A 24,650-nucleotide genomic window follows, 5' to 3' on the forward strand; every position below is an offset into this window, starting at 1 on the left:
TACAGAGAACTTTGTTAATCTGTTTGTGTTTTTTGTCTCTGCTACCTTGAGAGCTATTGGTTGAGGGGGCCTAATACACCTGTTTTGGAATCCTTAAACATTGGTAGTTCTGGCAACCCCTTTTTGTCTTTCACAAGTATACGAGAGTTCAGAAACACTGCTTTGTATGTAATTTCTTAGTAAGAAATGTATAACCCTCATCATTCGTGTATGGTTTGGTTTTTCTCTCCACCTAAGTTGGCGTCTGCTAAAGTTTAAGCTATCCCTTGTACTGCTTATCTCATAGGGAGGACATTGATCAAACTGCTGCTCCTAAGAATGAGGCTATTGTTGCACTTCATCCAAGGTAAAGACTTCTCTCTTGGCTTAGGCTTACTCTAATACTGACAGTCAATGTCACCAATTTTTGGGGAAAATGACTGCTGGCCTGGGCCAGCCTTAGGGAAAATGGCACCCTGGGTGAACTTGCATTTTGGTGTCCCTGGTCGCCGTGGGCGTGGTGCCCCCCTCTCCCCCTGGCCGCTATGGGCTCTCCAGGCTCCCCTTCCTCCCTTTGCCCCAAAGGCCTGCTCCCCCCTTCATTTGCCCCTGCATCCTCCTCCTGCACCCACGTGAGGAAACTGACCTGGATGCACGAAGCAGCTGGTATTGCTGCTCACTCCCCCCAAGACTGCTGCTCCTTTGCCCTGCACACCTCTAAGAGGCTGTGAAGTGGGGAGCGAGGAGCAACATCAAGGCTCCCTGCATCCAGGTCACTTTCCCTGTCTGGACTGTGTAAGGAGAGGGCTCAAGAGCAGCAGCTCCTGATGTCTCACAGCCCAGGTGGGGAAAGTGACCTGGATGCAGGGAACCCTGGTATGTTTGTTTGGAGTGGGGACTGTGTGTGGGTGGGGGTGGGTAAAAATAGCTAACAAAAGCCAAAGCTGGCCAAAACACCAGCCATGTGCTGATCCCACTAAAAGGGAACCATCACACTATCTCGTCCTTCACATTTCTCATATGAACTACCAGGGCTTCAATTAAATTTTTGAGCCTATCACCACCTAACCCCAATTAATAAATGTAACTTAATTTAAAAAGAAACTGCTGTTAGTAGGGATGGGAGGAAAGAAGACTTCCCACAAATCTGATCTACCTTGCTCCTTAAAGAAGGGGTGAGAAGCTGAGGTGATCATTGTGATACTGCACCTCATATTCGTCATAGTAATATTACTATAATATGGTTTTGGCATAATTATGATGCATTCTGTACAAGATAAGTCATGTGAGGTGTCACTGGAAAAGTTATGATTTTCTGAATATGATTACCTGGGTAACGCCCACTAGACAAGATGCTTTCAGTCTAGATTGCTGGTTGGGAATGGCCTATTCAGGGCAATGAGCCATTAGGGAAGATAATAGGCCTTCCTGAACAGCCTCCAGACAGTCTGTAAGTAATGGCTGCTATGACTCTACAAGGATATGTGACCAGGCCACATGATTCTGTACTCCATCTTGGGATGTCAGTATTTTTCCATAAACTGTTTCAAAACTTGGTTCCCAAACCAGAGTTCCTGCCATATGCTAAAGCTATATAAGGCAGGGAGTGACGTCATCTGTTGTTCACTTCCCACACAAGAAGACTCCTGGAAACACTTGAGGAACAAAGACTAAACTGGGGGAAAGTGCTGGTCCCAGTCAGGAAAGAAGGAAGCCTGCCTGAAAAAGCTAACCTGAGACACTGCTTCAAATACTAACTAGTATATTAGGCTTAGATTGTGGTTTTGTTTTATTTCTTATGGTAATCTACTTTGAGCTGTTAGCTTTTAAGTGATTATAAGTGATAGCAATCTTTCTGTAGTTAATAAATCTATTGTATATTTTAGCTAAAACACTGTATGTTTGAAGTGCAAAGTGGGGAAAAATCTCAGCTCATGAACAAGAGCTGGTGCACGTCCACTTTACTTTGCAGAAGTGGCAAACTGGGGAATAAATTCATACTGGTCCAGTTTTCACCAGTGCAGGACAGTACAGCTCTGGTGTCTTAGGCTGGGGAGTGTACTGGCTGTAGCCTCTCTGTTGTTGGTTCACATGCAATGGTTGGTCAGGGAGCCTGTGTGTAACTGCAGCTGGGTGTGTCCATACCTGTGTGTATGCTGGTGAAAGTGTAAGACTGGGAGTGTGTCTGCAGCTTGTCACAGCAGCACAGAGTGAGGGAGTCCAGGCTTGTGGGTCAGAGGGCTCAGCCCAGTTCCAGGTGGCACCCCAGGGGGAACCCGTCACAATCAGTATTAGGGATGCATGTATATTAATATGTTGAGTGTAGTAGTTAAATGGAGCAGAGGGACTTTGTGACGTTCCCCTGGTGTTATCTGGACTGGTGATCTGCTAGGTCACTCCAATCCTTGACTTCCCTAATGGAACCAGCCTTATCATGCTCTGCTGTGAGAACCCCCATTCCTGGGCTGCTCACACACAGCCTCTGGTGTGTAAGCTGCTTGGATTGTGCAACTAAATGACACAGCCAATATGTCCAGTCCCAGAAACAACCCTCGGAACCTCCGTCTTGCTGTGTCCAGTTATGACTGCTGGACGCTGCAAACTTATACGAGTTTGTCAGTTTAACAAAGAAATTGATACGCACCAGGCTTGTTATCTGAAGGGGAGTGTCTGACACGCTTCAAACCAAACACCCTGCTTCAGGTAGAATAAAGAAACAAATTTATTAACTACAAAGATAGATTTTAAGTGATTTATAAGTCAAAGCACAAGAAGTCAGATTTGGTCAAATGAAATAAAAGCAAAACTCATTCTAAGCTGATCTTAACACTTTCGATGCCCTTACAAACTTAGATGCTTCTCACCACAGGCTGGCTGGTTGCCCTTCAGCCAGGCTCTCCCCTTTGATCAGTGCTTCAGTTGCTTGGTGGTGATATCTGTAGATGGAGGTGGAAGAGAGAAAGGAAGAGCATGGCAAATGTCTCTCCCTTTTATCATGTTCTTTCTTCTCTCTAGGTTCCCCCCCCCCCCCGCTCTCTTCAGAGTCAGCTGAGCATTACCTCATCACAGTCTCAAACTGACCAAAGGAAGGGGGGTGACTCACTAAAGTGTCCAACAGATCCTTTGTTGTTGCCTAGGTCAGTGTCCTTTGTTCCTGTGAGGCTGGGCTGGGTTTGTCCCATACATGCCCTGATGAGGTGTGAACTGCCCCTTTGCTCTTGGAGAGTTTTTGCCTGGGTTTGCCATGAGGACACATTTTCAGCCTCATAACTATATACATGAAATTACAACCTATAACAATGATTACTATAATATTACCATAACAATGCTCAGTACATCATGAGTCTTCTGAAGACACCCGACACAACAGACTTCGCATTAGATACCACACAATCATAAGGCTGAACATGGGGTGTAGGGCGTTCCCACGGGGTAAAAAACGTTACAGACTTAAAGTAACATTAGAATGGAGGGGTGAAAAGCTGAAGAGCATCTTTTAGTATGATGATTTGGAGGTCTTCCTATTAAATAATAACTATATTGTGATGTGCTAATCCACCCTGCCTTCAGCCCTTACGTTTAGCTGAGGATACCATTATATTGTAAATAGGGCACTGTCTTAAATTATTAAAAATGTCCTTGAATAATAAGATCCAAGAAAATAACCCTGTGCTATTTTTTAAATATTGTACATTTCATCCTATGGTAGGATGGTTAATACAATAAGACAACTCTTTTCATAGCACAGATGCTCAGTGATTCTTTCTTTTCTAATTCTTCTCATCCCTAGTGGTGGTTGTCCCCATTTCCTCATCAAGAAATAGTTGAAGCTTATTCTCTATGGTGTACCTGTTCTGAGGAATAACAAACTTTTAGTAGCTTGACCTGGTAACTTACATCTGAACTTAAATGCATGAAGGTTTTGAAAAATGAACAAACTAAGCCCAATTTTTTTGTTACAAAATGTTGACAGTGATTTTGTTAGCAGCATTTAATGACTTTACTGTTTTTCACATGGAACATAAATCTTAACATGAACATTCCTTATCTACTTTACTATATGAAAAGTGTACATCTAGTGATAAGAAAATTGTTACTTTTGTTTAAATACGCTCTTTCTGTTCTTAATTTTTTATGTTTGTTAAAAGTACTATTGTATAAGTAATTTCATGGTGGTGTCCCCAAGGGGGAAAAAATCTTCAGAACCTCTCTAAGGAGAGGTGCTGAAAGGCTTCTGAAACTTATATCTCTTCTCTGTCTTGGTTAAGGGGCTTGGACAGAGGGTTAAGTGTCCAGTGAGCTGCGTTATCACTCTCTGCAGCCTGATGACAACAAGGGAGAAGCTTGAAAGACTAAGGAGATGATGGTTAAGGGGGCGGAAAAAGTGTTTTTTATAATAGGAGACTTAGTATTAAATTAAATAAAAATTTTGAGAGAACAGATGAACTGGATGCACATATTGTTTGGCTCACCAGCATGGCTAGGCTAACCTGAGTGTAATATTAATATTGAGTTAATAGATGGCTTTTTCCTTTAATTACTCACTGGTTTGTTCTAAGGCTTAGTTCTTTGTATATATTTTTTTCAAAAATCAGTCAGAAGTGTGAATGTGCTTTTTCCCCTCCTTAGTAGACACAACAGCAATGTTGTAGACTAGTCAGTTTACTGGTATATTATACACCCTCTTTAAAAAGCTCTGTATAAAAACACTCATCATTCACTTACTTATTTTTAATAAAACCTACGCATAACCATTGGTTTGTTTTTTTTTCGTGGCTTCTTATGTACTTTTTTCCTCCCCTTGTCACAGGAGGAGAATAATATACAAATTGCCCTAAAAACTGTTTTTATTTTCAGAATGATTTTAGTTTAGGATAGCTGCTATTGTTCTGACTTACTTTTTTTTTTAGGCATAAATTGACTCCAAAATTTCATTTTATACTTGTATTTAATGTGTTTTTGTTTTTTTGTTTTTCATCTCTGGTATTCAGGAATTCTTAAGCACCAAAGTATTCCAATGTTTCCACAGTTTATTGCTATTTAACAGACTATCAGATGTAATTTTTTTTTTTTTTTTTTGCTATAGTCAGGGACTTAGACATGCAACTACCATAACGAAATGATGTGATATGGATGAAATGCAAAAAATATATCCTGCAAATGGAACAATGGATTAACAGCAATTTGACATATCTGTTGTGTTAAGCTACTGTTTTTTTTTGTTTGTTTGTTTGTTTTGCATTCTTTGTATTGTTTGACTGTAGTAATAGTTTAAAATACTGCCTAGATTAGGATATTCTTTAGTGAATTTACTTGCCGATCATGGGTTATATTTGCTTCATAGAGTAGTGTGTAGGGTAGCCATAATGGAGGTGGCTTACAAGTGGGCGTTACTGGCAGCCAGAAAACAAAATTAGTGTGGACAACCCACAGTGTGTTTTGTTTAGTGTTTTGAATAAAATTGTGACTATTTTTAAATTTACATTAGTGCGTCTCTACCTTTTCATTAGTGATGTGCCCTGTTACCAGTGAGTGTTGTTGTGCTCAGGATGGATTGATTTAAATCACTAAAAAGGGAACCTTGATTTGCATTTCTACTTTTTAGCTACTTTCCTAAAGAAAGGTTGGTTGGTAACCATTAAAACATGTCTATTTGTAATCAAATATAGCTTTTATGCTAAATTTGATGGTACTTACTGTATCCTGTTGGTTAGCAAAATCTATACACATTTATTTAAGCAATTGCATAGCTTAACAGTTATTCAGATTCTTAATTCTTTCTCTTTTTGTTATGTTAGAAAATGATGGATAATGCATTTCTTATTTACAAGAGTAACTTTTTACTGGTGATTGAGTCAAGCTGCATTTGGATGAAAATTACAATTCAATTAAAAATGCATATAAACAGCATTTTACATTTTTTAAAATTGGTTTAAACAATTGCAACAACAAAACCTATCTTAAATGTTCTGCATGCATAAGGAGAGAAAGTAAGTTTATCAAAAATGCTTTGCATTTAAAATAACATTATCTTTGTTTAATAAATAATTATCTATAGTTAGTGAATAGAACTTATTTTTCTTCTCAACTTGTCCTTCAGGATTTTAGAACTACTGTAGTAGATCTCATCGTCTCACATCTAGTTTTTATTCATCAAGTGGAAGAGGAAAATAAGCTTTCCTGCTTTTTCAGCTGCCCTTGGTTTCTTAACTTTGAGTGAGCTAGTCATCGAACTAAATTAGTTGATTAAGCTAAAAGGAAGAAAACACTCTCTGCACCTGCAGAAGAGGCTTCTGCTGTCAAAAAGATGGTTTAGCACAACAATAAATTTATAATTCTAAGTGCATATTGGGTGACTTTGACCAGCTCAGCACTTCGGCTATTTTTATACATTCTAGCACTACGTTTGCTGCTGAAGTTATTTTAAATTAAAATGATTTTAATAGATTATAGTAAGTTTAGGCATTAACATAGGTTGTCAAACTTAAAATTTAAACATTTATTTTTAAAAAGAAAATTCTGTTTAAGTATTTTGATATTTTTGAAATCCATTTTTATCCACCCCGATTGCGCATCTATAGGGAGAGAGTAACCACTATATCTTGATTTTTAGTGTACACAGAGTGTAAAATTCCAGTTTGATGGGTTAGTCTCTTGCAGGAGAAACACTGACACTTGTATATCTCAGTTTATCTAAAAGTTCTTGAATTCAAATGTAACCACGTAAATCCAATAAGATGCATATAAAACATTAATATATTTTTCAACAAACCTAAAGGAGAGTCTCAAGAAACCTGTATTTGAATGGAAACCTTGGTATAGTTTAATCAGTGCAGTCTGAAACAAGATACTGTTTAAACCATCTTATGCAATAGCTTTCACAAGGAAAACAGTATGTTAAAATTCAACAGTAACTTCAGTAGAAACTTTTTTTCTGCTCTCTAGTAATCTTTATCTGCAACAATTTACAATAAAATGTTAATACCTTTCCAGCTTTCTTGGTGCATGAATATACTCTCTGATAATTCCATTTCCTATTTATTTTCCTCTTTCCACTTTTCTCTAGTCCTAAAGGGAGAAAGTCATTTGAGTGCCTCTTAGGCCCGAGGCAGGCATCTTTCCCTTTATTTTTCTGTCTTTCCCCAAGTACCTCACATTCTTATGGGGTTGTAACTCCAGCAAAGGAGAGTGGTGGGATGTTGCTTCCCCTTGGCTAAGAGCAACCTTGCATTGCCCTCTAGTGACACTTTTCCCCTCTGCAGATAAGAACAGTGCATTCTTAATTTGTATTTGGAAGCAGCTGGCTGTGAAACTCAGATTTAACTTCAGATGTTTGGCCAAATGGACACAACAGTTCTAAAATGGAGAAGCCAGTTAAAAACGTGCATGCGCACCCAGCTATCCAAAGACTCTAATTTTAAAAGCTACATTTGTCCTTCTGTTTATGTGGCAAATTAAATTGCTTAGCATCTACTTCATTTGCCTCTCCTAATGTGACTCAATAATATGTCACTTCTTGTACTTTTTTATATAGTTATCTCATAACATATGGTACATTAGAGTAGTAGTAGTGTTTAACATGTATATAGTGCTTTATATCCATAGATCTTAAAGCAATTTCCAAAGAGGTAGTAAATAGATACACTTTAAAGAGAGGGAAGTTGAGGTGCAGAGAAGTAAAATGCCTTGCCTAAGATTGCAGAATGAGCCTCTGGAAGAGCTGGGAATAGCACACAAATTGTTGTGTATTATTTGTATTACCATAGTGCCTAAGAGCTAGTCACATGCTAGGCATTGTACACACACACACACGCAGTCTCTGTTCCAAGGAGCTTACAATGTAGGTATAACACAAGCAACAACAAATGGAGATGGACAAACAAGGAAGCACAACGATCAATGAGACAATATTGATTATTGAATAGGCTGCTGAGACCATGGGCTAACTGTTGTGAACATGTGTGGGGTTTTTTGTTTATCACAGCAAAAGAGTTCTAAGGAGGGATTTGAAGGTGGCTAGTCAGGTAGCTTTGCAGATGCTCACGGGGAGTGCCTCCTAAATCTGTGGGTCAGCATGGAACAAAGCATGAGGTACCTGTTTGAAAATTTAACAAGTGGACAATGGAAGCTGGCATTTTGGGCCAATCAGAGCTGTGTATTGACTGCTCCATAGGAAATAAGAGATGATAGATAGGGTAGGGATTGTCTGTGAAGGGCCTTGAAAGTAAAGTCGGGTTTCCTGACTGCCAGTGCAGTGTTCTATCCACTGGACAAGGCTGCCTGCTTCCCCTAATGTTTTAATTATGCTGTCTGTTTATCCTGATCCCCCACCATGGATCTGATTGTCCAATTGTCTTCAATGTAGTTGCATTTGTTGTCAGTTGCATCGCACAATATTGACTACTCTCGCTCCAAGCAACCATCAGGTCCATCCTTGTCTCATTCTATCCAAAAGGTACACACTAAGATAGTATTTCATTCATATGAATTGCGACCAGTGTCTTCTGATTGTGTCTTCGTTGTTTACAGATACACCCCCCTGCATGTCAATTTCCTGCTCCCTCAGGCTCGCCTTACCTTGCAAAATGAAAACATACATTTCAACAGATTAACTTTAATCTCACAGTAAATAGATCCTACTAGCTTCCCATGTTCTTCTGCTCTTTTTCTATTCTCTACCCCTACCCAGTATTTTCAATGTTGTTTTAAAGATCCAGAAAATACAGTACAGACTTCCCAGCCCTTTTTGAAATAGAAATGTGTTTAATTGCTGCTGCTTACAGAGTATTTTTCCTACCATATTTTAATTATGTAGTGACAAAATCATAATTCCTTAAAAACAGCGTAGTGGTGTAAGAACATTTGCTGGCTCTTTACAAACTTAACAGCCTCCAAACATTTAAGCAAGTCTTCTTTTGGCTCCACAACTTCTGCCTTTTTTTTTTTTAAAAAAAAAAACTTCCTATAATTATTGATGGATGATTATTTTATTTTATAGCACTGCACTTTATTTCTCTGCATTGGACCATGCTGAGTGTTGGTGAGAGAAGACTACAATATCTTCTTTTCAGTTCCCAGGCAAAAAAACTCCATTAAATTGGAGTTAGGATTAAGAGTGCATGATGGTAATTTAAGGATAAAATTTCTTACAGGGATGTTTTAATTATCCTAAAACTAAGCATAACAAATCGAGGCAATTTAGCGTTAACAAAAAAAAAAACGCATACATGTTAAAGTATTAAATTGAATTAAGGCATCCAAAGAACCGTAACTCGGCCCTGTGTGATGCTGTTCAATAGTCACATGATTAAGGCATTTTACCCAAATCAGATGAAGCTACTTTAAGAACACATTAGGGTTTTATATATTTCCCCTTATGGTTTTAAGGATTAGATCCTAATAAGGCTACAGCTCCTTATTTTAAATGAAAGAAGTAGTTAAATTAGACTGGTTTACTTTTCCTATTCCCAGCTAATAAAGAAATCAATTTTAACATAAACTGTTGAGCAAGACATTATGTGTTTGGAGGAAGTAAGTAATGCAAAATATCCTCAATACCACTTCTCATTGGTTCCAGCTAACTGTTTTCTTTTATCTAAGTTCCATTGATTTACTTGCATCCTGTTTGTATTAATTTGTATTCCTATTTCTCTTTAGTGACTTTCATTTTAATGTAACTGTTAGCTGGTATTCTTTTCTACTTTGCTAAACTATATTTTGATTTTTTTTATTGCAAACTCTCACTTACCAGTGAAGAAATCAGATGTTATATTTTTTAAAAGTAAAAGTGCTGAATTTAGAGTCCTAGAAAAGAAGTTTATTGCTATAACATCAACTGTATGTTTGGTACTGTATAGAAAGGCATAAGAACCAGTTCTCACTCATTAAAAATGTGCCGTGGGGCTTGGAAGTGACACAGAACAGTGATGTTATAAACAGGCCTTGCCGGTTGTATAATTTTAATTTCCCTTTTCTTAAAGGAATAAAGATTTAAAAGAAGTGATGCTTTTGTTATGTACTCATTCACAAGTGAAAGAAAAGGCAATTGGCTCCTTTAAGGGTCTCTACTGCATTTGGGTTCCACTTACCTGAGTGGAACCAAAGAGGGATCAGGAAGTGGCCAAACCAGGTGATCGACAGTGTGCACTGTGGGAATGGGAGGATCTTTATGCCCCGTGCATTTGGCAAGGAACTCTCTCATGTCAGTTACCAATCAGCAGCTGAGGATGGCTGTAACAAAGATTCCAGTAGGGAAACTGAGGCGTGGTGTCCAAGATACATAGGCTGCAGCCGTGAGGTTGTGACCTACAATAGAGGGACCCATTACAGAGGGTGTCCATGGATACTAGGGGACACCACAGTCAAGGGGTCCTGACTCTCAGCTCTCTGAGAATCAAAACAATAGGCTTGTGTATACTGTAGACGCTATAGTGGCACAGCTATGGTACTGCACATACACTGCTGTAGCACTGTCATATAGACACTTGCTACAACAGCTGAAGAGGGTTTTCCTATCGCTGTAGGTGATAGTTCAGTTGAAGAAAGAATTCACTTGTCGACCTTGTGGTGTCTACATGTGGGCTTAGGTGAGTGTAACTGCATCTCTCATGGGTATGAATTTTTCACACTCCTGAGAGACATAGCTAGGTGTAAGTTTTAAATGTAGCCCAGGCCTTAAGAGGGAGTTGTCCTTGCGGGACGAGCATGGTTAACCTATGGAGGGGAGTTGGTTTCCTCAAATACAGCCCAGGAATAGAGAGGGACATCCCCTGTTCCCACGCGTAGAGAGGATGTGCCATAGCATGAGGAAGATGGACGTAAATCCCTTTGCCACCTGACACTTGGCAGTAGGCTGCTTCCTCAGCAGACCCAATTTATTGAAGGGAAAAATAATGGAGGTTTTATGGACTTTTGGGACAATCTTAATGCAATAGGGTTTCCTGGAAGGATTGGATGCCAGAGTCAGATTGGAAAGTTGTGCAGTGCTCACTGGATTCAGAAAGGGATGAGAGCATAACCAGATAGAAGCTCTCTCCTGTCCTTGTGGCAGTGGCTACCTGCAAGAACTAGGTCAGGGGTCAGAGAGGAGAGTCAAGCAGTGATCCACATTGATAAAGGCCAGCTCAGGTCACTTAGTCTGAGGTGGGTGGAATTTGGTAGTTGGTGCTGAGAGCCAGTGAGGAGACCATTTGGACACAGCTAGACCTCTGGAAGCTTGGATCTTGATTGGCCAATTTTGTCTGAGTGTAAAGTAGCTAGTACACCTCTACCCTGATATAACATGGTCTGCAGGAGCCAAAAAATCTTACCGCGTTATAGGTGAAACTGCGTTATATCGAACATGTTTGGCCTCAAGCATTTCCATTATTATTACAGTATTTGACACAAGAAGTTTTATTCTTGATGTTTTAGAAAGGGCGCATTTGATGTCGTTCTTCACATCAAGCCTGGGGTCGGGGCTCGCAGGCCCACGTCCCTGTTGGGGCTCGTAACTTGCAACCGCGCTCTGGGATTGGGGCTCGTGACCCCCCATAACCAGGTCGCAACCCCCAGTTTGAGAACGAATGTTGTAGATGAGACATTTTTGCTTTACCGTGTTCTATCTGAATTTGTGTTATATTGGATCACATTATATTGGGGTAGAGGTGTACTTTAAATATTCAGGTGTATATAGTCAGGGGGTGTTCTACTTCTCTATCAGGGTTAGTAAGTGCTTGAGCAAAGAAAGATTTTAAAAAGATCTTCGGAATTTAAGGATCATAGAGATCTGAAGGATCTGATACCTTGATTCTAAGTTAAAAACCAATTAAAGGATGGCAAGGTGCGTCAAAATGCTATAACAGTGTGCGGACATTGGGATTTGTTGCAGAGGCAGTCTCTATTAAGATTAATAAGGGATTCAGCAAGGAAGGATTAAGATAGGGTTTGGAATTCAGCAGGGTGGATAAAAATCAATTTTAAAATAGATTATTTAAATTAGTTTTTTAATTTAAATTACATAAGTTTATTTTTTAAATAACAATCTGTTCTAGCAAGCATTGAACAGCTCTGAACATAGTTACAGTCGGGGGGGAAAATTATGCTTATAGTCTATGGTTTTCACATATTTATAGCTTTCTGAAACAATGACCCTTTAGCTGAAATTTCCAAAGTTTAATGCCTTCCTGAAGACAGTTTGTTTTGTTTGGGTTTTTTGAGTATTTAAGCAAAAATATTTTGTCTTTTATCTGGCAATGGTGGAAAAATAGTTTTTGTTGCTTTGATACTGCATTAATGCATCCACAGAATAGCTGCATTATAGGTAGCAAGTACAAGCTTGCACTACGCTACACCATCTTATCATTGTCTCATGATCGGAGAGGAAAACCACTGTCTGACACTCATTTATTGCTTGTCGTCTTTGCTGAGACTGCCAGCAAAGTTATCAAATGTTAAAATGATTTTTCTGATGTCACTGAAACCTGTTGATAACCGTTTCAACTCAGAAATGCCTCTGGCTGGATTTGAGTTTAGTGACTTGCAGGTGATCATCTGAGCTATCCTGACTTCCAGCAGAAGTTTTGGCATGGTTATTTTAAGTACTGTATTTCAAAAGGAAGAGGTAATCTAGGATACAGAAAATATTCTTGATTAAGTTTAGTCTTCATTAGCTTTTAGAGGCAATGTTATATTTATCTCATAGCAAACTGAAGTCCCTGATGTTGCAATGAGTTCCCCTGTGGAAGAGTTACAGCAAAGAATTAGATAAACAATATCAGTTATGTCAAATTCTCAAATATTTTCTTCTTGGTTTTCTACACATTTAAATATGGTGCCATTTATACCCTGACAACTTTTGCTTTTTTTGATTTGGCTTGGGTTTTTTTACTATAACCCAATAAGCAGATGTCTGTTCATTGATTTTCAGAACTTATGTAATAGTTTGTAATAGCTTATCTAAAGTGATCATCAAGTTGGGCCATTTCCAGCACAAATCCAGGTTTTCTCACCCTCTCTCCCCCCCCCCCCACACAAACTCACTCTCCTGCTGGTAATAGCCCATCCAAAGTAACCACTCTCTTCACATTAGTTTGTATGTAGTCTCTAAGGTGCCACAAGTACTCCTTTTCTTTTTCCAAAAGAAATGATTCATGAGTAATTTGATATTTTACAATAAGAAATAGTAAAGATACTAGTTTATATCTATTGCAAATTCAGATGAAACCCAATAAAAAGATTGGGAAGGAAACATAGCTAGCTGTTGCATTTTTGTTGGCCCTGGGGGGTTAAAGTAAACTACTAATTCTGTGTGGAAGAAAGCTGGCATTGTGGAGGATGCTGAATTCTCTGACATCTGTTCCTTGCGTTTTGCATCACTTAGTCAATTGTGTACTGGTTCATCATGTAGTAGAGGAAAAACAAATGAACACAACACAATATTAGTATGTATTGAAGCAGATGGTAATTTAGTATACTTTAATGTGTCTGTACTTTTGGTAAGTGTAGTGTTTAAAAAAACTTGCAAAGACCAACTCCCTTACCATAAGTACATTCCTGCCTGAAAATCTCACTTGTGTTTCACTCCCCGCCAACCACCTGTTTGAAAGTTGTTGGAGGCACCTGACTAGCCAGTTGACATCCACAGCATTTCTGATCTTAGCTGCCAGCCAAAGTGAACGCAGTAAATGCAATTTGTTTTCATCCTTTTAATATATAGGCTCCACTTTGAATGGAACTGACAGTACACAAAACATGTATATATTGTATGCATTCCACTTTCCAACTGTAAATTTTCAGTACAAACAAGAACTAGTTGCAGAACTGCAGAATGCTCAAGGTTCTGCCAGTTTCCTGTAATGAACTTTGAGGTTATATTATATGTAGAAAGAATTAATTGCATATTTTCCATTTTTTCCCTAATTGACATTCTGAGCTGTTTTGTGCTTTTAAATAGTTGCCTTATTTTTGAGAACAAGATACACAGCCCTTTGGCAAAATTGCTACTATACTGCAAGCTTGCTTTCTGGGCTACTTCACACAGAGCATTTGTGGTGTTCATTGCTTTTTTCCCCTCATTATTTTTCTCTAAGTATTTTTCTCTTTCTTCTGGGGTGGAAGAAAACCCTTAATCTTTTATAAGTGAAATTGTGATTTACATTAATTTAAACTTGAAATTGGTGCCTGAGAAACTTTTGAAACATTGTACTGTTGCAAATTCTAAACTAAAACATCTGAAATATTTGATGTGGAGACAGAAGAGAATCTCTGTCATTTGTCTGATATTCATTCTGGTGGCTTAGTGCTAATTGTACTATTTGGGAAAACCCTTTGTTGCAAATATTTTTTTGTTACTCGTGTGAACCCAGGAAATCCTAGCATACAAAGCTTGATAATTTCAATTGTTACATTACTGGAGATGGTGCTTCTAAATAGCTTACCACTAATAACATTTGGATATGAACCAGTAACTCAGATAGTAACTTTTACCAGACTTTTTCAGTATATCATACTTTATACAACTCCATTTTCTCAGCAGTAGATATTCAGAAATAGCTCTGCACGCAATTATACGTGCGTGATTGTGGATTTTTTCTTTGCTTTTGGATGTGCCAAATCAATTTCTCATTTAATTCTGTTTCTACTATATAACATCTCCAGAAAGTAAGAGTGCCTCACCACCATCCATGCTATGTACTGAATAAGGCAATGGTTCTCTGGATAAAATGCTATATGCCCATTCAATTAAAGACTGTATCAATTCTGCTCCCTTGTGCATACACACTAAGGTTGTACAGACCATCTTAATTTTGGTATTTCTTGACTTCTGACTTCTTGACTTTGCAGTCTTAACATTTTTAATATAGTTTATGTGTAAGTATGTAGATTTAAAAAATAAAAGCAAATTCTATTATTTGCAACTGTATAATTCACAGTCCACCCTCAATCATAAATATCATCAAGGTACCTTGGACTTTCAGTACTTTAATATGAGCCTCTATTGCTGAGGTTAAAGTAGTAACTACAGTTAGCTAGCAGCGGAAGACTATTCTCCTATATGAACTAGGTATTAGTGGAGCACAGGTGACACACTGAAACAGTGTGCAGAATGTACTACATCTGAGGCAGGTTTTGGGTTCTATTCTCAGCCATGTGACTTTTTAGTGGGGCATTAGACCTCAATTAGTAAAGGTTACAACTACTCAGAATCAACACTGATCAGTAGAAGTGTATCTAGACATCAGTTTTCTAGTTACCAGCTCTGTGCACCAACTCCTTACGCACAGGGTATTTTGATGGGGGAAAGCATCATGATTCACCTTTGTTTTCTCCAGAGGCTTAGTGCTCTGAGTTGCTGAAGCACAAGACTGGAGCTGTGAATGACCAGTACTGATGAAATTTTGTTGCTTTCGGCAGCAAGCCAGGAAGAAGGTGTAGTGAACAAAACACAAAATAAAAATAGTGGATTTTGTTTTTATTTATAACCTGGCCAGATATGATTGGATTATCACTGGGTCTTTCTAGTGCCAGTCCTGCAGCTTTTCAAAAAATGTTTGGAAGAATTTTCATAAGGTAATGGGTTGACAGTGTTAATACAGAGGTAATTACTGCTATCCCTATAGTATCTGTGATAAATATTTAGTGTTTGGAGAGTGATTTTGATATGTATGATTCTACGTAAGTGCCAAACTTTTTTTTTTTTTTTTAAAATACAACCTTCTTTCAGTAGTTGTGGCTGTGTGGATATACTGTTGTTCCTGGAGAACCTGTTAAAAGATAAATACAAGCTTCTCTGATAACTTTCACGAATGCTAAATCCTCCTTTTTTTGTCTTTTGGCAGCAGAAAATATTATCCTATCAGTTTAATTTGCTGTCTAGGAGTATACCAGAGTCAGTTGTCAGACCATTCACACTGGAAAGACTAAGATTATTTTTGCTGTGAGAAAGGAAAAGACAATCCTGTTTTTAAATAAGATATTTACAACACGCAGTGAGATTAAGAACTCCCATCTTTTTACAATCGCCTATCAACAGTCCATATGTTTCTTTGTGAAATAACTACTGTTTTTCTCTTGGCTGTTCCTTCAAAAAGTTGACATTTTATGAGGTTGTGGTGGTAAACTGATTTACGGTACTGAGTGTCACTTCAATAATACAGTTGTAGATGCTCTATGAAACCTTTAGGTGTCAAATTAAGTTAGACAAGAATAAGATAACTTATTGTGTTATCCTATTGTGACGTAAGTTTTCTGTACCATAGCTGAATCATAGTAGGAAGTAATGTTGATTGAACATTCAAACAGTGTTGTTTGGCGCTCCTAAAGGGTTAAAACAGATAGGAATTGCTGTACTGGTCCAGATGAGCTGTCTATATACCGTAGACTTCTGTCTCTGACAGTAGTCAGTATCGGATGCTTTAGAAAATGGTGCACAAAACCATTAGTGGACAAATATTGAATAACTTTGTCCACAGGGAAATATTCTTTCTGCCCTCAAGCAGTTAGTAGCTGGCTTATGCCAGACTACTTAACTTGTCTAAACCTTCCATATAATTGATGCTGTCCATATAAATGCATCTTGCATCTTTTCTTGCATCTTTTCCTCAATTTTCTGTGGCAGGGAGTTCCACAGGTTAATTACATATTGTTAAAATTCTTTTTTCAGTCTTAATTAGTTCTTTCAATTTAATTTAATGTCGTCTTGGTTTTTGTATTAAATTTGATTGTCTTGTTTTCCTTCTCCATGTCATTCTTTATTTTATATATCTCTACAGCATTCCCTCTTCTTCACCTCCTCTCTAACCTAAACAGACCCAATATTTTGATCTGTCGTTGCATGGAATTCTTTCCATTCTTCTAGTCATTGTAGTTGCCCATCTTTGGCTTTCTTTTCTTTCTGCTATATCTCTTCTGAGATGAAGTGATAGGACCCGAACACAGTAGTCGAGGTGGTGTTCCACCGATATATTGCATATGATAGTGTTATAATATTTTGGCCTAAGTTCCGTCCACTGAAAAGCCCCTTTGATTGTTTCTCTAACCCTGAACTAGAGTAGGAGAGTCAGACCGTTACTGGAGAGCATAAGAAGACTAGAATTTCCTTCAATGAGAGCTCTCAAATCGTCTTTTAAATACTAATTTAAACATGGCCCTGCATTTCTTCACTGACCGCTTTGATTAGCCTGCTGGTCTTAAGGTGTTCCAGCAGCTTTTTCCATTTCCTCACTGCTCTGTAACTAAATGTGAGATAGTGGAAAGGGCAAAAGATCAAAATTAACTAGCAAGTAATGTTTTTCCTACAGTTCTGAAAGGCACCAAAGAGGAGGAGTCCTTATTTCTTAAGGAGAGAAATAAAGGACTCATTGAGAAGTAAGTCTAGGTTTCACCTTTTGTGGTTCAGTCCCGGGTTTACCTCAATCCTACCAATATGAAAGCCTTTCAGTCACCCTCTGAGCATAGAGAGGGTGACAGTGAGTTCACAACTGCCATAATACCTCATTGTCCTTTGGAATTACTTCTCTGCCATTCCCTTGCCACTTTGATCCTTCCTCAGCCAAATTTGTGAAAAGTTTAAGTAATAGTTTTGGAACATCATTAAGATGGGGCTTAATTTATATTGTAAATAAGAACAGGAATAAAGTGTCTGATCTGCATTTTGAAATGGCTTTGTGATTTATAACTTTTCTGATTATTACATAAGCATGTTTTATAATTAACTAAATTGGTAATAATGCAAGCACCAAATTGCAAAGCTATTTAGGACTTGTTCAGAAACATCAAGTCTTTTATAATATTCATTTTTACTAATTTTTTGTTACATACAACAGTTATTCCTTAATAGCATTGTCAGTTTTGGTCGGCCAGGAGTTGAATGCTACTGCCAACATGACAGTGAAGCTGCAGTAATCCAGCTCCAGTTCCTGATTAATGAGGTTTGTAAAGAGTTTAATCTTTACTGTCATTCAAAAAGAATGTACGTCATATATTTAAGGCTGTATTTTTAAAGCATTCAAATACAAATAAGAATATGAATTACTGTTTCATATATTTATCGAATAGTAATAATTTATTCATTGTCCTTATATATTAACTTTGTTCTTGCTCTGTTCCAAGAAAAAAATACAGGTGTCCAAAAATAAACTACTAAAGTAATTTTCTCTTTGGGGTATTTTATCACAGTAAACAAGATAATAATGTTCATAGGTTTTCTTAGAAAAACTATGGTCAAACATTGCAGAATGGATAAGCTCGAAAGCTTGTCTCTTTTACCAACAGAAGTTAACCCAGTAAAAGATATTACCTCATTCACCATCTTTCTAAACATTTGCCAAAGCTATTTAGTCTGATCTTTATTAAAAACATTGTTAATTGAGTAGCTACACATCTGGAATTTAAAGGGACACCATTAATATGAAAGATAGGTCATTTAAAAGAGATTAATTTATCTACATCTGCTCCAGAAACACCTTGCCAATTTTTGTGGCTTAACAATTCTGAGATTTAATTTATTTTTTGCTGTCTGCTGTTGCTTAGTTCAGACAGAGGAAACTAACAAAAATGCTGTCACATATAAGAAGTAAACCAGCTGGAAAAATAAAAATATTTGTTTTCCTGTAGGCTCTTAAATAATTTACTCGGAGATGTAATTTGTAAGAGTTAGTAGGTGTTAACATTGTCAGACAGAACTGGTAGTTTAAAAAACAAACCTTTAATTTATAAATTTTGTGGTAGTTTCAAGAATATTCATGAAATGTGATACAGTAGTTCTGGGATCTTACGGAACAAACTACTGTTTTTTCTTGAGACATTGATGTAAAATAACAGTTATAAGGGATATCAGAAAACTAAATAGTTTTCTAAAAAGAAGTGGTAAATATTTTTCTAAATACTCCATCAGAAATATCACCAAAAGCTTTATTACTTTCTACAAGGCAATATGTGACTTATTTAAGAATTAGTCTTTTTTTCTGTGGTGAAATACACATAGTATATTGTATTTAATGTGATCCAGTAGCTTAAAATATGTACCTTCTCAATAAATAAAACTGGTACTCATTTCCATGTTTTATTAATGTTCTTATTACATTTACCCCAAAAGTAAATTTTTAAAGTTGAAGCTGTTACTTTAAGTAGTAGTATAAATTTACTATAGCACTTTTCAGTTTGAATGATGGTCTTGCTATAAAATTTCTTCACATTGATGTTGGTTAAACAAGTCTCTGGAAACTGAATATTACACAAGTGAAAGATAGTATAAACTTTAAATGTAGATGAACATCTGAATGATCCTTTTTCTCAAGGGAGCTCTTGTGAGTGCCTTGGCTGATGACACCTTACACCTATGGAATTTGCGTCAAAAGAGACCCGCTATACTTCATTCACTCAAATTTAACAGAGAAAGGTAAGAATTGGGTCATAATCACCTGCATATGTATATTTTTAAAAATATATGAAGTGGGTGGGTGGGGGGGTGTGTAAATCTAAAGAACAGATTGATTGAACAGCAAACTATCTCAAGAATATTTTACCTAAACTGCTACAGATTAAGGTTCTGGTCCTGCAACTGACTGTGTGGGCTTGAGTTGCAGGATAATTGGGACCTAAGTTAGTTGAATCAAGTAGAAACACTAACATATTTAAACACCCTTTTATTTTCTACAGTTACTTACAATTCAATTTGTCTGATAAGAATGAGTGCTAAAGATAGTCACCATGATGAAAATTACTTGCAGCTTGATCCAAAACACACTTAAGTAAATAGAATCTTTTCATAGAGTTAATGGGCTTTGAATTTGACACTTCATAATCAGTTGTATTTACATGTTCGGTGTATCCGAGTAACACTGGTACTAAAAATATTTTTAGTGTTACTAATCTCATTAGACCATTTAAATCATCCTTGTATGTGAGACACTGAGTTGGCTTTCAAAGTGGGATTTCAATTTTTTTATTGAAAAATCCAAAATATGTATTGGAGAAAAGTAGAAAGGGTTGATAAACTTCCTTTGAAATTAAAAGGAGTACAAAAAATACAAAATTTGTGGCCTAGAAAACTAGATGTCATTGAATATTGAAGTGCTAGTCCTAAATTTTTTAAATGCTAAGAAGTACTAAAGGATGCATAAGTAGATTGGGTACACATTCTGTAGTAGTTCATTAATTTTGCTTTGTGCTGTGAGAGGAGCTGAGATAGTTGGCTCCTGATTTTATAGTAGACTAATATTTTTGTTCCAAAACTCGTTAAGGAGAATGTTATGATTAGCGTGAAACACAATAGGGTTCACCTATAATTGAAACGGAGGTTGCTGCACTGACTGATGGGATTGAATAGCCTTGTTTGTAGTACTTAAGACTGATCCTTAATGTCTCATACTTTGTTTATTTTTACATTAGGAGTAAGTTTATAGTTAAGGCTACGTTTTAGTCAGGGTTATCTTTAGTAAAGTCATGGACAGGTCATGGGCAGTAAACAGGTTTCAGAGTGGTAGCCGTGTTAGTGTGTATCAGCAGAAAGAATGAGGAGTACTTGTGACACCTTAGAGAGTAACAAATTTATTTGAGCATAAGCTTTCGTGGACTAAAGCCCACTTCATCAGATGCAAAATTCACGGCCTGTGACCTGTCCATGACTTGTACTGTATACCCCTGACTAAATCTTGCAGGTGTGGGGGAGAGGGGGGCGCCACGAATGCTGGAGGGGGGTGGGCAGCACAGGGGCACCGCGGGTGTTTGGGGGCAGGGAGTGGAGGCAGTGCCGAGAGCTGCCTGGCCATGCCTCCGCCTAGGAGCTGAGGGATGTCGCTGTTTCCGGTAAGCGCCGCCTAGAGCCCTCACCTTCCCCCAGCCCTGAGCCCCCTCACATACCCAAACTCCTGCTGCTGCTGCGGGGAGGGGGGCACAGTGGCCCAAGACTGCCCCAGCAGCAGCTGGTGCGGCTGGCCCGGGGCCACCGGAGCTGTTCAGGCGGCCCCCAGGGTCAGCCGCACTGGCCGCTGCAGAAGTCACGGAGGTCATGGAAAGTCACGGAATCTGTGACCTCTGTGGAAAAACTCGCAGCCTTATTAATAATATAATGGAATCTGATAGTTTTAACTGTCTCTTTACATTCAAACTTTACTATTTAGTGAGAATCATAACAAAAATAAACATCAGTATCTAAACACATTAAGATCATACAAATGCTAGACACTGGAAGACAGGTGGGGAATTTTAAGAATGGTTTTATGTATTGTGGATATTGACTGTAGTATCATTAGCATAAGTGTGAGCTTTCTGATAAATGTGTGAATCTTCCACAGCTAAAAAAGACACATTCAGAATCATACTTGTGAATTTAAGCAGGATAAAAGCAAAGTAGATAACCAAATGTGAGCAATCTAGCAAGAGCTGCAAAGACAAATTTTGCTGGTTCTCTGGCAGTGCACAGTTGTTTGTGTGTCACTATCAAAATTATTTTATTTACACAATTGAATTAATTTCAAAGTCTCTAAAGTAGATATCATAGGTCTGCAAAAAAAATGGCCTCTTGACCTATGAAGTGATCAGAATACTCTCTAAAACTCTAATAAATGCCTCCAACACTACATTCCTATCTGGTATTGTGGGATAAGTTTTACCAACTTCCTTGAAAGGTCAGTTTTTTCTTTTGACCATATCATTTATAAAACAAAACAGACTCCAACTCTGTTAGGGGACAGAAAGGTGAAGGATAATTGTATTATGATTACTACTGGGTACTATAGGTATATTGAAGACAAATAATTCTAAATCCTCATTCTTGGAGTCTACAGTACTCCTGGAGAGGATGTATGTTGATTTTTTTTTTTTTAACTGGTTGATATAAGTACTCTTAGTAAGGTTTGTATTTGTATTTATAAGTTGATATTTTTTCATTATTTTGAAGTAGATACTTTACAATGCCTTTGCTTGGATCAGCTAATTTCTTAGGGTTTTTTTGTACAATAAGTGAAGTTTACCCATGAGAAATTTCCTGTGAGCAGAGTTGACTGACGTGTGAATTGAGGACAACCTATGACAACCTAATAATGGAAAAAAAACCTTCAAAATTTTATCGATATTTTTACTTGGATTAGGATTATTTCCTTATAATTTACACTAATATCTCAAATATCAAATACTAGAATTAATCCTTGCACTAATCTCTTATGTAGTTATCAAAGTACGGCAATGTGTTGCTTCAGTAGCAAACTCACTTAAAAACATTTAAACGTTATTTAATTTCTACACAATTACAGTTCAAATGCCAGTATACATATTTTATCCAAATTGAAGAACATCATAGAAAAAGCTACATCTCCCTTTCTTGCCCTTGCATGGTAGCACAAGAATGCACAGCCCTGAAGCATACTGCTATTCCAAAGAATCCAACATTGAACATTTGGGGCACTTAAAAGGGGCACGTGTGTGTCCTCTGACAGTGGAATCTATACTGAAAACAACTCTTAAAGAATGACAGTGGCTGTAGGATAAGTAAGCATTTTTTCCCTAGATAATTGTTCCAGTGATTAATTACACATGATTATTTCAAGTTTGAAAGAAAGATAAATTTTTTAAAATTTCAACTTTCAGCTACTGGTTCTTATTAAACCATTGCTTGCTAAATCAGAGCCTTCCATGTTTGGGTATCTTACCCTTGTATATGCGTATTTCTCTGAGAAACGGTGTCTGAGATATAGAAATAATAAACTGCTGTTCAGAGGCATGTCTCCAAACATGAGAATATCTAAGTGTATAGAACATGGGTGCTGTGAATGATTGAAAGACAGATGTTGAGGCAATTTGTAATTGAGAAGACTTCCATTGAAGCAGTGCACAGCAGCTCTTAGGATTGCCACTAAATTAATAACTGTTATATGACAGAAAAACTAATGGAACTATGGTATGTAAAGATAAAGAAATTTACAAGATGCCAAATGTATATTGAGGAATGTAGAAATATTTTGGTATTGTATTTGAGAACACAAATCATTAATAATACAGCTGCGTTGTAGTGCATACATAGTAGCATCCTAAACTTTGGCATTTAATGACTTTTTGGTGCTTAACCATTCAAGCTTTATCCTTATTTTTTTTTAATAGTCACACAGACTTCTCCACATAAGACACTAAACATGACAACTGTTTCCTTAAGACTCACTACAGTCAATTCAAAACCAAAACAGCAAACATCAACCTTTTTATTTTTCAGATATTTGTAATAAAGGAGAGCAGAACTCTTCTGAAAATGTTCTGTCTAGAGATTTTTTAGAGTTGGTAGAAATGACAGTTGGCAATACTTTCTTATGCTTCATTCACCAAAGTACTCGCCACAGTGATAATTTTTAACTAGTGGCAAATAGACCTAATTGTGTGCTTGTCAATATATAGTGCATATACTACATGTATTCTTTGTACGTTACAGTAAATACATGGGAAATGTCTGTGTCACAAGGAAAATATATACACTACAGATCCAAGCTGGTCTATTGGATTCAGTCATGAAACTCTCACAGGGACAACTCCTGGGGTCATGGTGGCTCAGGAAGAACTCCCTGTGTATGCTCAGAGCTAGTGTGATGCACAGTGGATGATGACAGATGGGTCAGATGCTGAAAGAGACAAATACTCCCAAAAGCATATACAATTAGAATTTAATTAGTCATCAGCTAGAAATTGAAAAGCACCCTAAGGTTAAACTGGTTGATAGCATTGGTGCTACTTAATCTTTCTCTAGACATTTTCTAAGGAAATAGCTCTTCCCTTTCCCCACCCCAACCCCATATTCTGGAACTATCATAGGTAGAAATTGAAAAATAAGGAAGGAAGACATGATGGGGGGTGGAAATGAAATAAACACAGCCTATGATGAATTCTGTTCTTTATGGACTGTATATTCACCAACAAAAAAAGCTTGTTAAAGGAGAGTTAAGGTTGTTTATCAGTGCTTTGTACCCTTCCAGAGCATGGAAGCTGGAAGCTAAAAACAGAAAGTTCTCAGAACCAGTAAGAGTACTCAACCACACAAAAACAGAGACATTAGGAAAAGCCGGGAAATTGACCGGCAATTTAAAGTGAAGGTTGTGCTTCCTGAAAATCAGCAAGAGCATTCTTAAATGGCCAATTTTAAAAATTAAAAAATTTAATCAAAAACACAAAACTTATTCTGCACTTCAAGTGCTGTAAATTTGTAGAGGATACGCTATTTTTCAGTATAACCAAGGTTTACTCTCTGCTTTATTTCAGTGCAACCTGAAGCATAGCCTAAAGCTCCTCTGTTGTATCCATAATGAAATATGTAAGACATCTTAGGGTGCACTGGTACCATGTTTGTTCAAGAGGATGTTGTATATTGGAAGCAAATGATACCCAAAAGTGTGTAGTGATATATTTAATCATCTGTGCTTTATATTGCGGGGAGGAGGGGAATGTCCTTCCAACAGGGAAAAATAAAGACAAAGGCTTTACTAGTCCCTGGGCCTCAACCATAGTTCTGGATGAGAAAATAGATGGCAGCACCAGATTCTGTGTGGAGTCACTTTAAAGTGGAAGTGGATCGAAAATACAAAGGAAAAACTACTTTCACGGCAGGTCAAGGCCTGCGATAACTTGAAATAATTGTTTTGCTTGTGCAATGCACCAGACACTTTTGACAGACAACTGGAGAAAGTATTACATGGCATGCCTCTTTCAGCTGC

General features: G+C 37.5%; 1 protein-coding gene across 10 annotated transcripts in view; it reads left to right on the forward strand.

Moving 5' to 3' along the window:
• The window catches only part of STXBP5 (syntaxin binding protein 5), a 184,306-nt gene that overhangs the window by 16,212 nt on the left and 143,444 nt on the right, over positions 1 to 24,650 (forward strand). For all 10 annotated transcript variants that reach the window (XM_073337576.2, XM_073337566.2, XM_073337569.2 and 7 more), the window contains exons 3-4: positions 17,807 to 17,888; positions 19,257 to 19,357. In XM_073337576.2, the coding sequence (XP_073193677.1) occupies positions 17,807 to 17,888; positions 19,257 to 19,357 (183 nt within the window). The remainder of the gene's footprint in view (positions 1 to 17,806; positions 17,889 to 19,256; positions 19,358 to 24,650) is intronic.

The sequence above is a fragment of the Lepidochelys kempii genome, chromosome 3 (assembly GCF_965140285.1).
Source record: "Lepidochelys kempii isolate rLepKem1 chromosome 3, rLepKem1.hap1, whole genome shotgun sequence".
In the NCBI taxonomy this organism is placed as follows: domain Eukaryota; kingdom Metazoa; phylum Chordata; order Testudines; family Cheloniidae; genus Lepidochelys; species Lepidochelys kempii.